Raw genomic sequence first — 17,196 nt, 5'->3', positions numbered from 1 at the left:
TGTGTAACAACAAACACAGAGGATGGAACGTACGGAACCCCTACAGGGACATAATGATGCAAAAATTATGAAGTGGGAGGAAAAATATTTTGCCAAACTTTGCGTTCGCTTGCATATTTTTTTACATTCTCTTGCAGAGATATTTTTTTCTATATAGTTGGGAGCAGAATTTCAGCATTTGCTCTCAACCTGTCAGAACAAATGCTACACAAAACACCTAATGGTTAATTTGGAGTGTGGATTGCTTTCATAGCACTATAACAGTACATTTCATTAATAATAATCACCCAACAGTCATATTTTGATTAATCAGAAAATATATAAACTGGATAAATATGATTCAAAACAGAATGAAAACTTCAAGGACCCCGGGGTCCATTGTTCACTTGCAATAGTAGTCCCAAAAGCAGTTCCTTTCCTCTGAAAAGCAGAGACAGAGATTGCACTTTCTGCAGAGAGTATTAGAATAACCTTTTATGCAGTGTCCTCTCGTTGTCTTCACCGGAAATGTGCGACCATGTCACTGCGCCACCCATTGGTGGTTCACTGGGACCCCATTTGGTGGACCCCCATTACCTGAGGATGGTCTCTTCTGAGCAGTCACAGGTCTCTGAGGTGTCACTGTTATCGATGTCAAAGGGCTCCCGCTGGCTGAAGATGGCCGCCCTCTCCTTGGTGTGTTGACAGCTGTGTTTGTCAGGATGAGAGAGGAAGCTAGTTGCACCTGAAACAGTCTCCTGTTCAACATCTTTTTCTTGGGAATATTGAGAGCCTTACAGTCCTGTTTGTAGAGGAGACAGGCGTTGATCACAGCAATGATAATAGTGTGCCAGAAGATGTAACTGTATCAGCGGCGTGATTTCATGAGGAACTTGTATTTGGCTGCAAATGAGTCCAGCAAATCCACACCGCCCATGTATTTGTTGTATGCACCCACAATATGAGGTCTCTCAAATTCAATGTAGGATTTGGTGGCTTTGTTCCAGCGTTGAATCTTTTGCACAGGATCAATGCCAGCAAAGGATGACACAAGTGTAATTGCCCTGTTGTCATACCACTTGACAGCGCATATGTTGTGGTTTGGTTGGCTTGCTTGATGTCTTTACCATCATCATCATCATTTGGACAATCAGTGGGTCTCTGATTCTCTTTTTCCACTTCCTCAACATTTTCAACCACCTCCTCATCACTCGAATCACTGGTGTCTGATTCCATGTCAACATCACTTTCTCCATTTTGGATAGCATCAATGACATCATGCACACTGAAGTAAACTCTCCTTGCTGGTGTCATTCTGAAATGGCAATAATAGTTATAGTATGTTCAAGTACAACTAATTCCAATGCAAATTAATCCTATTCATGCAATACATTCCACTGAAGGCACACAATACTGTCTGGCTAGCCTAATGTGCTTTCTACTTAACATTCTAAAAGGAAGATACAACCCCCCAGACCTCTTACATCCCCATATTGCAGAACATTCACACCTGTCCCTGAACAATGCACCATACATGCAACCCCCACATTCCAAAACATTTACACTTGTCCCTGAACAACTATCATCGAAAGCATTCCACAAACAGTATTGCCCAAAGCAGATATTTGGGCAAACAAACAAAGTCCAGATTTAAAAAAACAGTTGACTATATTTCACTGCTAACAGAAATAACATTGATTTAGAATTATGCAAATCTGGTCTAAACTGAAAATTATAACAAATAACCCATTTGTAAAGTGTGAATCATCAAATACATTATTTCTGTAAGTATTTATCCTGTATCTCAACATTCGAGAAGTGTAACGCTACCATTTTCACCCAACGTTGTAAAATTACAAGAAAGACAAAACAAGCTGAAAATCAAATGTGATGCATGAATTCCACAATAACATTGTATTTACATGAACTACATATTTTAACAATCACCCAAAAAAATATTTCAAGGAATTTACTTACTTCAATGTTGATATATCCAGTCAAATGAAACAAGGAGATTCGCTTCCAGGAAAGTTTGCTGGTGGAGGGAGTTCGTGGCCTTATAAAGCCAGATCTATATACACATTTAGTATCCAATGGCATTGCAAGGAAATACAATAAGACCCAATGGCCATGTAAATGTGGTCTTTCCAAAAATCTTTGCAAATGTGATATTTGGAGAGGTAAAGGTGACGTTGTAATATTACAACAAGGGGTCTTACAGGGTTAAGGTTTAATTTCGCGCTGCCAGTCGAGCAGTGGTTCAGACAGCCAACTATGCAATTGAGTGGTTCATAGTTTTACTTTGAGTTTGGACTAAAGTATAAAGAAATAAGGTCGTTCCTAAGCTCATTGCTCAAGGCATGGTTTTCACTTAAATATAAGACACCTAAAAATGAAATTCTCATGGAAAACGTAGTCGGATATAGTGGACAATAATGAGTTCATCCGTAGTCAGCTGCAGTAGCCTGCTCTTGACAACTTCATGCTAGCTAATAAACTTCAGATAGTTTTACAGAATAACAGTCAGTTAGTCTGTTATATGGTCATTTTTTAGTTAAATGTTTTTGTTAATTAATTAATTCCTTTTGAGGTTGCAAACTATCTAGCTATCTAGTTAGCTTTAGATAACATTAAAAATTAATAGGAGTTTTAATATAACAGCTATGTTATAGCCCTGTGCATTTTATTGTGTTCTATGTACTGCTAGGACAAGACTACCAAAATCCCAGACTACAATGGACATCTTCCACACACATGGCGCACCAGAGGTCATCCTGATGGACCAGGGCAGAGAGTTCTGGAACAAGGTCAATTAGATGGCAAATAAAACATTGGATCTCGTAACTGTTGTGGATATACTACACACACACACATAAACCAAACATATCCAATTTTTACTTATTTAGGTTTACCATATCTTGTTTGAGAAGTGGGGTGCAAATCATTGGATTATGTCCACCTACCATCCCCAGACCAACGGACTGGATGAGGGGACCAACTGACACAGAAGAGGGCCATAGGGAAGTCTCTGGATGGGCCCCAACAAGTGCTTCCACCAGGTACTCACCCTACCAACTGATGCATGGTCGGGAGCCAAAGCTGGCCACTGACTGATGTCAACTTTTTATATTGTTTTCTTAAATATTGCCACATTTGCTCGTAATGCAATTTATTTACTGCGTGTTCTGTTGTATCATGCCATTTCAGATCACAGGCGACCTTCCTCTTGTGGAGGTCGAAGTTGACGGGCCTGGTGAGGTCGCCAAAGAAGACGACCTCCAGGCCAGGGCCAACAATGATGAGGAGGTTTTTGACAAGGTGAGAGATGTGACCTAACATTACATCACATATTACGAGACCGTACACTAGCTTTCACCCCAAGGTGCACTCAATTTTTGCAACACCCATGTGTGCCACCCATCTGAGTGATGCTAAGTAATTTTTAAAGCAATAACAATGCATCACTGATATCGAGTTATAAAACACTAGAGAATATAAAGCTTAGCTGCTTTCCTTTCTCTTGAACGTTCAAGGTGCGACTCAACGTGGTGGCACTAACCCTGTTTTTAGAGGGCATTACTGTAATAACGGCAAGGTTCTTTTTAAATTTGAAATGTACTGACATAGCCAGTTGACAATACGCCTGCAGAAATCCTGAAATAGTTGCAGAATTCAGAATTTCAACTTACCACTTTACAATATTGATACATAAAACGTATTAAAGTATGAAACAAATTAAAGCAAGTCATTGAAGCTAAATTGTTTATTGTTCACAACGTTTAGTATTACTCAAATGTAAACAAATTACTACATTAAGGCCTATTTAAAGGAAAAGCTATCCGAAGTATAGCGTTATTTTCCCCATGGAACGCTGAATATTTCATAATGAGTTCAGAATTTCTGACATAACGTTGCAGATGATTGAATACCATCTGTTCTTTCTGAGAGCGAATCACCTGTGATGTTTGAAGTAGCTGTGCCACTTTTTTTGGCAGTGTCAACGCGATTTTATTTGTCTGGTACTTTCATCAGTACAAATTGCATGGTTTTGGAGAAGCAATCTATTAGCTATAATGGCTGTATGAGCCATTGTTTGTATGGCAGCATCCAAGGTGGTTCTTGGAGGGATACAAAGATAGCCCATTCTTGTAAAGAGGTCAAGCAAAAAAAAATCTGGTCGTTGCTGCCCTCTGGTGTTTGGAAGTAGAAACACCTACAACCATTGCTCGTTCATACCTTTTGTGTTATTTAGTTATTCCATATTCCAAAAGAAAACAAAACAACGGAAGACAAGCATTTTTCTGGTTCTGACATCCGAAATGGACGAAACGATATTATACGATTCGTTGTACCATTTGTGTTATATGGTTATTTAATCATTTGAAATAAGAAAAGAAACAACAACAAAAACAAGCCGATTGAGTCTACCTAAATGTGGGTTTGAGTTCCTGTGACGTAACGATATTGCATTATTTTGGGTTTGCCAACACGGGTTGTAGAAAAACGAATGGCCACCAGGTACACGGACCTGTTTCATTCAACATTTGTCTTTGAAAACACGACATACAAAGACGTCACCCTACTGGAAAAGTCAAAGCATCAGCTTATGCTGTCAAAATAAAAAAGATATAGGCCTACTAAACAAAACCATTTATTATGGGAAAGAACAATAACCCTTAGCCTATACTAACCCATGAATCGCATTTATTTGCATCATTGTAAGGTCAGTGAGTGGCATGCGGTATCATTAACACATCATACAATGCAGAGCCTATCACTTTAAATGTCTTCGACGTTACAAGGTTATACGCTGAAGTGACCTTCCAGTGCGTCTATTGGTCCAAATAAATTGGCGGGTGTAAATCATAGAGGTTGTAAAGGTTGATCTGGATGTTCATTGGTTATCGTCGTGGTTACGTTTCCTGCGTTATAAATGCAGGTTAAAAATAGCAGCGGGTCTCATTCCTGTGTGCAGTTGACAAGGAAAATATTTTGAGTAACCCTTTAATCTGGGCGACATGAAGCTCGTTGAGCATTTACAGTAGGCTTTTTCTTTTAAGAACACAATCGTTTTTGCGCAGTTGTGAACGTGTCTAATCACTCTTGGAATTTGGGAGCGCACAGGACTGAGATATTTTTAAACAGAATTTGGATAGGTTTTTTGTTGTTACATCTCTGGACTAAATACGAAAACATTTTCGTAGGCTTGCGTTTGATTACCCAAACATTTAGCGTACCACCATGGAGTATAAAATTGAGGCCCATCGGATTATGAGTATGTCTTTGGGAAAAATTTATAATTCCCGAATACAACGCGGTGGTATCAAACTACACAAGAATCTACTGGTTTCTTTAGTTCTTCGTAGTGCAAGGCACATCTATCTCAGTCAGTACTATAGCGGGATGTGCTTGAGTACCCAGCAAGTAGTATCCCAACAAGAAGAAAGAGAATGGCGCGAGGGGGAGTACATGGATTTGAATCAAGATAAATGTATCTCCATTGCGCCGGATCATTTAACTGGAGCCCCCGCAGAGGATGCCCCCGTACAGTTGAAAGACAACGGCCCTTCAGCTGTGGCAAACGAGGAATCCGATGATGTTGATATTGACACGATTCCACAAACAAATTGTACAACTAAACTCGAGAGCCCTGATTTGCACTACGCATCCGAAGGGTCGGAGACCCCCCCAGAGGCCTCCGAGAACACAGACATCACCACCGACTATGTGACTGTTATCTCTTCGAAATGTAATAGTGACAAAGAGTCACCAATCGATGGCCAAATCAGCAGGACATTTTTGGGAGACAAGTCAGACATACTTCAAGCGCACCGGTCTTGTGCCAACAGAAAACGGACTTCTGAGAACCTTGAACTTCAACCAACAAAAAGAACAAAAATATCTGCCCAAAGTGCATACTTCGACGCAGACAGTAACGAAGTATGCGAAGAAATGGACACTGGCAATGTAACGAGTTTGATAACCATATTTGGTTCTAGTTTTTCAGGACTTTTAAGTAAGGACACTGCGCAGTCGGGTTCGGAGGCTGCCGACTCGGGGTTGGGGCAGGTCTGTGATCAGATGCTCAAAATACCCAACCCGTGGACTACTGCAATTGTCGCATTTTAAATAGGATACTTTCATTGTTCTCTGTGTTATGCATTTGAGCTTTGTTTGGGGGGTCCTTCTGAAAATGCCGATTATTTTGTGCTCTACAGCCATGCTTATTGTGTTGCACGTGGTCCCCTGTAACATTAGGGAAGTAGGGGATCCTAGTCATGGACTACAGTTATCCTAATCAACGAGTGAGCCCTATATTTAGTTGGAATTAACACGTAGTGAGATGTGGGTATGTTTATTGTATATACTACCAGACGAAACAGAAAATATGCAGTTTGAAGTGCAAGAAAACCTCTGTATGCTATTCTGTATGCAACATGAGAGTTCTTACGCCTTCTGTTTCACATGATGAAGTGAGGTGCATCAGTCTATCAGTGCAATGTCTTTGTTTTATAAAGACCTTTAATGCCCACATTTGTAGATTTATGTCTGTAAATTTTGCTTTTTAATGTCTGCCCTTTAACCTGTGTTTATTTGTTATTCACCTCTGTTAACCGCATGGTGGACACATAATGAAAGTATTTTCAAATCAGTTGTTCCACTTGTCATATTCATTACATGACAATTCAATTTGGTAACTAAATTATTAATGATCGTTTAATTTTTTTTCTTCTTTCCAAAGTCCATTTTAATGTCTATTGTACTATTCAAATATATGTTCTTCACCAATTCACATAATGTTATTGTAGTGGGGCATGCATACTTCATTGTGTAATAATGATACTCCAACGGCAATTCAGCTACTTCAACATGTTCATTAAAACATCAACAGGTCACGTTCTAAAAGTCCTAAATCAATTATGAAAGGTGCAATAGTTATATTAACAACAGTGTTATTACACATTGTACTCTAAATTAATGTTTTATTATTGACCTTCATGAAGCAGCCATTTCTAAACATTAGATGGATGTATGAAGAGTCCATTTAAGTGACACAATGTTCATCCAGTCCAAATATTGCAACCACACTTTGTATAGCTCCACCAAGAATCAAACCTGTCAAGATATGTTTACTATATGATTTATGACTCAGTGGGTGAAACTAGTCACAGGTCTAAAACCAGTTTCCCTGCTTGCTGTAAACATATCTATTGTGCCTACAGGCATGTCAACTATGCTGTCTCGGGTTTCAGGTCTAACAGGAGCCCTACTTTATCGAAGCTAATCCTGCTATGTTGCAATAGTGAATACGATTACTGCACGCTACTCAAAATGTAAAGAGTATGGCCATCATGTTGTGCTTTCATTTAAAATGAATTATCAAGTCTAAGTCCACCACCAAAGTCTGAACAAATTGACATCTAATGTACCTCTATGTCAATGAGGTAAGCTGCCAGAGCTGTTGGTCTACTTGAGGTTAGTACAGTTTCATCAGTAAGTGAAAGTTGACCATGCATTGCCACTACATGACAGTAGCTTTCATACCAAAAATGTTTTATACGTTGTCTCATAGCCCATTTGTTTGCTTTGCTAAATAGTCTACTTGTTTGCTAAACATGGCTAAAATCACGTATTTATCACAAGTTTATTTTCCCATAAAGTTATTGAGTTGATCGTACATATAGCCAAAACTAAATCTTACATTCAAACAGTCTTGTGAATGACAGAAGGGGTTGTAGAAGATAAAGCAAAACAATGTGACTACACACCAGATATCAGTTGGTAATGAGACACTGTGTATAACCCCCTGTTGAGGTATAAATAGCCAGCTAACAATCTATCAATGGACTCCTTGGTTCGTCCAAAGCAGGCATTCAGCCCCACAGAGAGAGAGAGAGAGAGAAAGAGAAAATTAAATACAGATAAAATGGGGGGGGGACTAACTTTATTAGGGGTTGTAAAAAGGCAAGTAATGTCTTGCTCTTTACCATAGAGAGCTAAGAAATGGTTAATAGCATCAGGCATGTGGCCAGACTTCTGGAGGGGCAGACAAATAGGGATTAAGAAGTTCAACAGAGAGCTTAGTAACATTTGTAAATAAGCATATGTCGTTGTACTGTTTGCTATCTCATAGGGGATGAACCAAAAGCTCAACTGACAGTTGTAGCAACTGCTGTAAGACTGAAAGCATGCAATTAAAGAAGTGTTGAATTCAATCCTCATGGGAGAGAGTGAACTGAAAAATAACTACGACTTTTCTGTCATTCTTTTTCCAGAAAAGGAGCTCAAGTGCCCCTTCCATTTGGCCCGGTATTCATGTCTGTGACCCCTTTTGGAGCCCAGAAAAAATAAGGTCTTTGTTTATCTTGGGAAAATGGCACAGGACAAAAGGGAAGGGTTGGGAATGGGGGGGAAGATGGGGTGGATCAGTGTTGGGGGAGGGGTAAGGGTAGACTCCTTGCAGCGCTCAGTGTTGAGGTTGGGCTTCCTAAATGGGTAGCTGCATGGGAAAACAAGGGGAGGAAAGGGAGGGAGATGATAGAACAGCCACAAGAACAGATACCTGTAAATATGTAAATCGGTGTTAATTTGACAAGAACTGAACACATTTTTGCAATCACTGTAGTCTTTTGCCAGTATAACAACTGACAAATGTGATAAAAGATGCATAAAAGTAGCCTGCTACAATACAAGTGAGTGTGCAGGAAGCAGACAGTTTGTTTCTTGTAAATTCAAGAGTGAACGTGTCTAAGTAGACCATGATAGCTGCTTAGCGCAAGCTATGTTCACTTCAAGTGTGTTTCTGTATTTCCAGAACGAGAATTTATTTTTAAACGTACGCATGCCTGGACGTTCATTTTGTGTCTTAAGTATGCAACACAGAACACAATGACCCATTCCAAATGTCCTCTTACTGGCGGTGTCAAACAATGCAATGCAGCAGTCATATAGATATATAATACATATTTTAAATAGGCTACTTTAACCTTACATGGTATTTGGAGATAAATTAGTCTTTATGGATGCCATGTAATTTTGGACGGTATCAAGTTATAGTTGTTTTAAATGTATGTACTGTATACATGTATGAAAGCAGCAACATTTGTTGCTAAGTGTTGATCGGAATAAAAGTTGACAGGGTAGTCAAAATGTTGTTAAATCTTAGCATCAAAACGGCAAAGTTGGCATCACTGCATTATTAGCGTTCTACCGCTCCCTATGGCCGACATTTATAATACACCCATCACACCTGTAGGTACATGTGAAATGACTGAATACAGGCCTTTAGAAGTCTCAAATTGGACTAAAAAACGCCTAAAAGCTAACCCTCACCCATGGAGTTAATAAGAGTAATATATCCATTGTCCTTGAACGTTAAAAGCGGTCTGAAATTCCAACAATAAAACACACTGAACCTTGCTTTTATATAAAAGCTGACCTTAACAACTTTAATGTTGACTGACTTATTACGTACCCAAATTATACCTTTGAAAACACATTACCTTTAAGCCTGGAGTAATTAGAATGACACAAAGATATCAAATACTGTCTCACAAGGAAGAATAGTTTATTCTTTGTAATGTGGGAGCAAGATGTATGCAGTTGCAATATCTTGGGGACACAGCTTTGCTTACCATTTACATTGTGGTTCTCTGGTTGAAGTTCAGAAACAATCAATACATCTACAAAATTGTTAAACCAGATAGACCATGCACACTACCATACATACACTACAGGTCTCTTGGAAGAAATGAAAAGAAAAACTAGTACAATACTAGTAGTATAGTGTGGCATCATTTGTCGAAGTACCTCATTGTAGTTCAAGCAAATTACAGTTTTTTTCTTAAAAAGAAGCCAATTAATAGTCAGAAGACACATCACTTACATCATGCCAAACTCAAACAATGATAAAAAAAAAAGAAAACAAATACAGTTGAACTGAAACTTTCTTCAATCTTAACATGGATCATGCAATTAAAGGGCACTATTCCAAGTAAACGTGCCACTGCTATAACAAGTCTGTCCAGCATTTCACTTAAAGGATTTAAAACGGTGAATTTAAAAAGATTAACAACTCCCTCAAGGCTACTACCATGAGCATATAATAGTATCTGAACTATAGAGTACAACAACCCACACAGCTACAGATAAACATATAAACAAAACAAAGCTGAAGTTTGAAGGCAATTTGAAGAGAACAGACTGAAAAACAATTATATTGGAAACTACTGTATACTTGCTTCCAATTCTCACGTTCCAAAATTTGAAATAAAACTGGACAGAAGTGTATACAAGAAGTATATGCAAGACAATCTGTACCCATGGACAGCATATTGTAACTTTTACAACATGTTTGATCTAACACAGATTTTGGCTTTCATGTCACAAATTGGGAGCAATATAAATGTCAGAAATTAATTTATAGTTTTAGGTGCAGAATAGCACAAGACCAGGTAGGTTCGCCAGGTAAAACAATACCCATAAATCTGAGACAAAAAGAACAAACCAAAAAAATATCTAAATTTACATGACATGGACATTTCCACACACTGTATTTTGTTTTATACCATGGACCAGAACAGCAAGATGCTTTTTAAAAAATAGTCCAAGAATGGGTCAAGAACATTTCTGTACACCTTAGAATCCACCTGAACTGACAGCTATAAGCTTCAACTTGTTCCAATTATTCCATTCAACCTAAAGTATAAGAACACTACTGTCTGTAACAGAACTGAAGTGACATATAATACACAACCAACCTGAATAGGTCATCCATATTTTGCCCTTGATGTCAAATGTAAAAAATTAATACTTTTCCACCCACTTTGATTACTTATGACCCTTGCTGGTTTTAAAAGACACCTGCAAGATCTTGTCTCCCAGACGGTAGCCATTGAGGCTTGCAATTGCCATAGCAGCCTCTTCATAGTTAGTCATGGTAACAAAGCCAAAGCCTTTGCATTTGTTAGTGTTGAAGTCACGGATGACCTTGACATTAGTGACTGCGCCAAAAGGGCCAAACATCTGCCAGAGAATGCCTTCGTCTGCGTCCTGGCCGAGGTTGTAGATGAAGATACACCAGCCCGATGTGGCGTTCCCTGGCACGCTAACGTTAGACATACCACCCATGTGGTCAACACTCATGGGGGAGAACCTGAGGGAAAACAGGTTTATTAGGATTACTTTCACCAAGGGATGAGTGACACCTCTGTTTGAAGGCATGCATGTGCCAGTTCCAGAAAAAAAGTGTGACTCAGCAAAGCTTTAAGTGGCAAATATATATATATATATAAAGCTAAAATAAATAAAGCTATGTGGAACATAGCTACATTTTTTGGAACAAGCCATCTAATGCTAATCTAGGCTGTTTTTCAAAAAAAGTCAAATCATACTTTGCACTGGATTTCTTTTTTCTTGTGTTTGTAAGCTTAAGTTAAATTTCAGTAGGGTTCACAGTGTATTAATTCAACATCCTACAATATTCCCCCGCCACACTTCAAATAATCACCCAGATTGGGTGGATAATGATTGTGTGTTATAGCCTTACGGTACAGGTGAGGTTTGAGTGTCTTGTCTCATGTTGCTATGACCACTAGGCTGTATATACTGACCATGTTGAAAAGTTCAACAATGATTTCGTATTGTATAAGAGGCTGGAGAAATCAAACGCTGGGCAGTGATGTGGGCATCATTTCACCTTTCTCGCCACAATTTTAATGTTAGTACAATGGCCACACACACACACACACATTACAATGGTGTCATGCAACATCAAGGATCCGATCACTTTAGCCGTAGGAACAAAGGTCAGAGATATAAAAGATCTGTCAGGTCTAAAATACGTTTGATAGAAACATATAAACAGAAACTGATATCATGAATAACCCTAACACTGGTTTTCTTACCTGAACCTTTGGGCCTGGTGGTGCACCGGGCCTCCAAAACGGCGGGACGGATTGTGGTAGAGTTGGGAAAGAAGCTGCGAGTTCTTTGCTTGGTTGGGGTTAGCAGCAAACTTCACGGTGATGGCCTCTGAGGCACCAGGGGGTTTCTGTCCATTCAGGTCCTTGATGGCATCCTCTGCTTCGGCTCTCTTATCAAACCGTATAAATGCCACGCCTCTGGAAAGGCCTAAGGAAAAAGAAAGAAATGTAAAACAATTAAAAAGTCCATACAGAACATTTTGTCCAATACTACCTTTACCATTTTGAGGGAAGTGTACACAAACCATTGAGCTATTAAGGTGGTACCTACCTGAGGCTTGATCAACCAACACACGCGAATTGATGATGCGACCATAGCGTGTGAACATGTCCTCCACATCTTTCTGGGTCATAGTTTTTGGCAAGCCACTTATGTATAGATTGGCATCTTTTATAGTGTCAGAGCTTGGCCTGGCATATGATACCTAATGAAGAGAGAATGCAAGTTAGTTTTCCTTCAGCACACCATTACATTTAGGTAGAGAGCATACTAACAACCTTTAACTAACCCAGTTCACATGATAAAAGCAAAATTACATGTCCATTATTAAACTTCCACTAACAACAATTTATAGGATATAATCGTAAAACAATTTATAAAACAAATAAAACAAATAACCACAACCCAAATGCCTCTTTTCAGTCATGTTAACACAGATATTCAAAGAATTAAAAAAAGTTATTATGTAGTGGAAAGTAAAATGTTAAAGCAAAAAAGAATAAACTAGAAAAAAAAGAAAATACAGGGCTTTTATTCGGCACAATATCACACTCAAGCCGAACAACGTCATGGGACATTTGCACTTTCTCACTAGTGTTGAAAATCAAAAGTAGTTTCCAGAAAATTAAGAAAAGCTCTTGTATAAACATGTGCCGAAAATAAAACCAAGACATTTTACCAGGCCTGTCCAATTATTAAATCACTGAACTTGCTATACGTCAGAGTAACAAAAATAAAATGAAAGGGAACATTCAAGAAAAAATGACAGGGATTAAGCACACATAATAAACCTTGATACTAACTTATATGTAATATACCTTAAAATCCATTTGCAAATAGACACTTTGCAGGAGAGGGATCCTCTCGGCTGCCCAGGGGCTACTTGAATATATCAAAATCTGTCAGTTGACACATAAAAATAATAACACCTTTGGCACGTTACCTTGATAGTTTTAGACTGTAGTCTCAGCCCATTGAGGGTATTGATTGCCCTTTCTGCATCAATAGGGTTAACATAGTTAACAAATCCGTAACCTAAACTGTGGCCTAGAGAAAAAAAAAGAAAACAAAATAAAATAACAAACGTTTGTCCGTTTCTACAGACTGGTCTTCGACAGGATCAATCTGTTCAATGTTAGCATTTAGTAAAAGGAAAGAAAAATATTTGTAAATATGCTACCGATGCAAGACCTGCCATGCACTGAAAACGGAATGGAAAGTAACATTTCATTGTAAAACGACTATAGGACCAACAACCATGTACAAGAACCATAAAATAAACATTCTTGAACATGCCTTTAGTCATAAAGAAAGCTACTTTGTAGAAACTAATTTAAAATAATTGCTGATTTTCCAAATAATCATCTGTACAAAATATTTACATGTAGGCTAGCCTCAAAAGACCAGAAATTAAACTACAAAGATTTTGATTAGATTGTCAGAGAAATGTTCTGGTCAACAAACAGCACAAATGTAATTAAATAAATGCAGAGCAGATAATGTAAATTGACATGACTGGATTTCAGCTAACCACAAAACAGTACAATAAAAAGAGACACAGGTAAAGGAAAAATAACATGTTGAACAACTTGAATACATTGTACAATTGGACACAAGAAAAATAAATGTAATACTAATCTGCATCAAAAATAGCATAGAAAGCAAAATACATTTACAGTACCCAGCAAATAGCTGAGCACATCTGTTTAACAGATTAATACATCAAAACTTGTGGATTAACTAGTATTTTGAACCAAAAGACAAAGTAACATTCTTTCCCCCACCCTTGATTTGATCATGTGGAACAAACTCGAGAGAATAAAAAAAAAAAGATTTTGGCACTCACTCTGGCTTCTGTTATATGGATTACCTGCCACTTTATCCCGGATGAGTTTGGCAGACTCCACCTCCCCGATGCTGCTGAAGAGGCTCCGCAGCTCGTCCTGGCTCATGTTTTGAGGCAGGTAATTCACAATAAGGTTGGTTTTTGCATCTTTGTGTTCGTCTCCCATGTGGTCTTCATAACCGTTGTCATAGACTTCTTGCTGCAAGCAAACGCAGTTAAATAATAGTTTATTCTTTTGTATATTTTACTCACGGCACTCAATTGTACGCATTATTTACTTTTTGTGCATCAAGTCGTAATATTTCATGAAATACAGCAAACAGTTTTCAAATATGTTGTTGAAAAATAATCGCTGCATTAAAGTTGCAAGAAAAATCATTTGTTCCATGGGAATACATTTACATTGAAAATAATGGGGAACCATCTCATTCATGACGCAACAACATGGAGTCCCATTTGTATCAAATCCAAAAAATGTATCCATTTGTAAAAAAACTAGGTATCACAGATCAACTACAATCCGTTAACACCACTACCTGGAAATGGCTAATAAATCGGTTATTGGTGATAGACGCAGTGCTGGTTGAAGATAGGTAAATTTGCTCCGATCACCCAACCAGAATGGGGGGTGGGGGGATTGCAGTACAACAGACTTAGTCAAGGTTATGAAAGTGACAGATGAAGCATCTGCTATGCTGAAAACAACTGTACTAGCCTAGCAATAACGGACATTTGCTAATCATTATGTTGCACAACCCAACTGAAAATGTATTAACAACCTTTTCTTAAAGTTTAAAATAGTCATACCTTTATGTTAACAGAATTTTTGTTGCCATGCTGTTGTTTCTCCTGTCTGTCCCCTGACTGACACTGTACCTCACACACCTGTAACAAAAACACCGAATATTTCAAGACATTACAGGATTCTAGTATTACTTAGAAAAGAAAATATGTATTTTGGATCAATCAAACCAACAGAAAAAACAATTCCCTTGTGCTAGTGCAGAGGTTCCAAACCCTGGTCCTCAGGGACCCCTACCCCTCAGGGACCCCTGCCCTGCATGTTTGAGTTGTTTCCCTGCTCCAACACACCAGATCCTAATGAACGGTCGTTACCAGGCTTCTGCTGAGCTAGATAACAATCCATTCATTTGAATCAGGTACTATACCTGCCCATAGTCTTGTAAAGCTTTTCACCAGACGTTGGAATACAATCACAATGTTGTATTTTGCATCAGATCAATGGGTTTAGTTTAGATTTTTTTGACAAGAACTTTGGTAAAATAACTACCATGATGTATCTCAGTTAGTAGTATTGTGTGCATGCATAGTAAAAGCCACCCTGACACTTCAGGTGCACTGTTCTGAGTGACAGTATGAAGCGATATTGGCCCAGCTGTAATTGAATCAAATAATCTGATAGAGGAAATACTCACTTTAAGGTATCTGATGTGTCCCCGTCTCACTGCCATGAGGATGCTTCCCAGTTAAAGTACACAAATCTTAAAAATATATTTGCAATTAGTTAACACATATACTAAATGCAACAAGATTGGAGCAACGAAAAAAAGAGAGTTGTTGGCTAACTATGCAAGAAGTCCATTTCTGGGAACTCTTTATTGTTCTACTTTATTTTAGAATGTATATTAATCTTATAGGCTGCACTAAACAGCGGCTAACCAGGTGTATCCGGGTCACGGCACCACTTCCCAAGCCCGGCTGCGCCAACGTAGGCCAAGCTATGTCTCGGTTTAGAGCCAGTTTCAATGTAAAAATGTTCTACATATTCCCCAATCACAGGTAGATTGGTAGTTTTGTTGTAGGTAGGTCCGCAGAAAACTGAGTAGCCACACAATTAGAGCTAGCTACCCTGTTTGTTTTAGATTTACATGCAGGACTGGTCCTGCTAAAATGCCACTCGCTAATTAGCATTAGCTTGCTTCTGTCACTTACAAGCCCAGTCAAACCATGAGGCTTTGGGTTTAATATCGATATTTGCCAACCTTAGTGTACTAGTCTTAAAACGCAGCAGTACTAACGTTTTATATGCAAGACTAAACATTGTAACTTAATTAGTTAACCAAAACAATATGATTTCTTAGGTAGCTAGCACTAGCTAGCTACTTCTATGTTAGATGTAGTATCGTGCCGCCTGCAGCACAAACATTGAGTCTAGGTGGCTACAGTTAGGCTAACGTAGTTAGCCGTCTTTTAGTTAAGTAAAAACATGTTAACTGACCGCATGGTAGCAGCAAGAGTCTACTCGCGACGTGATGCGAACATTGAGAACAGACATGTGTGATTTACGGAAGCTAGCTAGGCTAGTAGAACAAGCGGCAATAACGTGCTGCAGCAGATTTCCTCACTGACTGTCGTTACACATAATTTCAACTAGCTATTTCTCGATACTTGCTTTGACTTTAACCGAGTACGAAGATAACAAAAATGAAACAACAATATAAAGACCCAATCGAGCCATTATATTTACCTGCAGGTGAAAGGTATTCTGTTCAGATTTCAAATTAGGTTGTTTGTGCAACAAAAGGTCTCTCTAGCCACTTCCGTTCTTTGGTTGGCGGATTGCATCCAAAAGGGATGTATATACACTGCCACCTACTGTGCTGGAGTATTTGACCGGTCATGACCTCACAAATGTGCCAGAACTATATGAAAAAAATTAATTTAAGGGGTTTGATATCTTTTAAATTCAACACTGATTCATTTATTAAAAGTGACACAATACTGCATATGGGCAAGTACAGCAAATAGGCTACTTTATCAGAAGCATAAGAATAATCAGAAATGCATAATTCTAACAAAATGTTTATGGTTAGAGCTAAGGAATAGCCTGTATTTTACCAGACAGTTCAACAATAACGTCTCAACTACAGTGCAACAATCTCAACTGCAACATCACATTGTACTAAAAGAGCATCATATCTTTAATGCAACATCATAAACAATTTTGTAGCATATGTCCATTTACGAGACTTGAGGCTACAACAGGAATGCGGAAGAATTCAAATGCGGAATAGGACAGTTTTGCAGGTACCACAATAATGAATGCACTGCTAGTTATTACAGCAACACAACACTAACTACACTCTGCTAGGTCATGGCCCCCTCTACACTTCTCTCATGAGCTGCTGCCATCCCTATATAGGCCA

The 17,196-nt window shown here is 38.5% G+C and overlaps 2 protein-coding genes across 4 annotated transcripts; one reads left to right on the top strand and one right to left on the bottom strand.

Annotated features, from left to right (window-relative positions):
• The first annotated feature begins 4,958 nt into the window (after nucleotides 1–4,958).
• ier5 (immediate early response 5) lies at nucleotides 4,959–6,769 on the top strand. Its single transcript, XM_067230547.1, has one exon. The coding sequence runs from the start codon at nucleotides 5,221–5,223 to the stop codon at nucleotides 6,106–6,108; it is 888 nt and encodes a 295-aa protein (XP_067086648.1). The 5' UTR covers nucleotides 4,959–5,220; the 3' UTR covers nucleotides 6,109–6,769.
• A 2,761-nt stretch (nucleotides 6,770–9,530) lies between these two features.
• LOC136936798 (ELAV-like protein 1) lies at nucleotides 9,531–16,589 on the bottom strand. 3 transcript variants are annotated; one of them, XM_067230433.1, is made up of 8 exons: nucleotides 16,518–16,589; nucleotides 15,466–15,531; nucleotides 14,837–14,914; nucleotides 14,030–14,228; nucleotides 13,127–13,230; nucleotides 12,235–12,388; nucleotides 11,886–12,111; nucleotides 9,531–11,134 (listed from the first exon to the last, which is right to left on the bottom strand). In XM_067230433.1, exons 2-8 carry the CDS (start codon nucleotides 15,499–15,501, stop codon nucleotides 10,810–10,812), a joined length of 1,122 nt encoding a protein of 373 aa, XP_067086534.1. In that variant the 5' UTR covers nucleotides 15,502–15,531; nucleotides 16,518–16,589; the 3' UTR covers nucleotides 9,531–10,809. The 3 variants fall into 3 exon arrangements, with proteins under 3 accessions (XP_067086534.1, XP_067086535.1, XP_067086536.1); XM_067230434.1 differs by having other exon boundaries at nucleotides 14,054–14,228; XM_067230435.1 differs by lacking the exons at nucleotides 13,127–13,230; nucleotides 14,837–14,914; nucleotides 15,466–15,531; nucleotides 16,518–16,589 and having other exon boundaries at nucleotides 14,030–14,072.
• Nucleotides 16,590–17,196: the final 607 nt, after the last annotated feature.

This window comes from Osmerus mordax, chromosome 27 (assembly GCF_038355195.1).
Source record: "Osmerus mordax isolate fOsmMor3 chromosome 27, fOsmMor3.pri, whole genome shotgun sequence".
Lineage (NCBI taxonomy): Eukaryota > Metazoa > Chordata > Actinopteri > Osmeriformes > Osmeridae > Osmerus > Osmerus mordax.
This window is presented reverse-complemented; position numbering and strand designations above follow the sequence as displayed.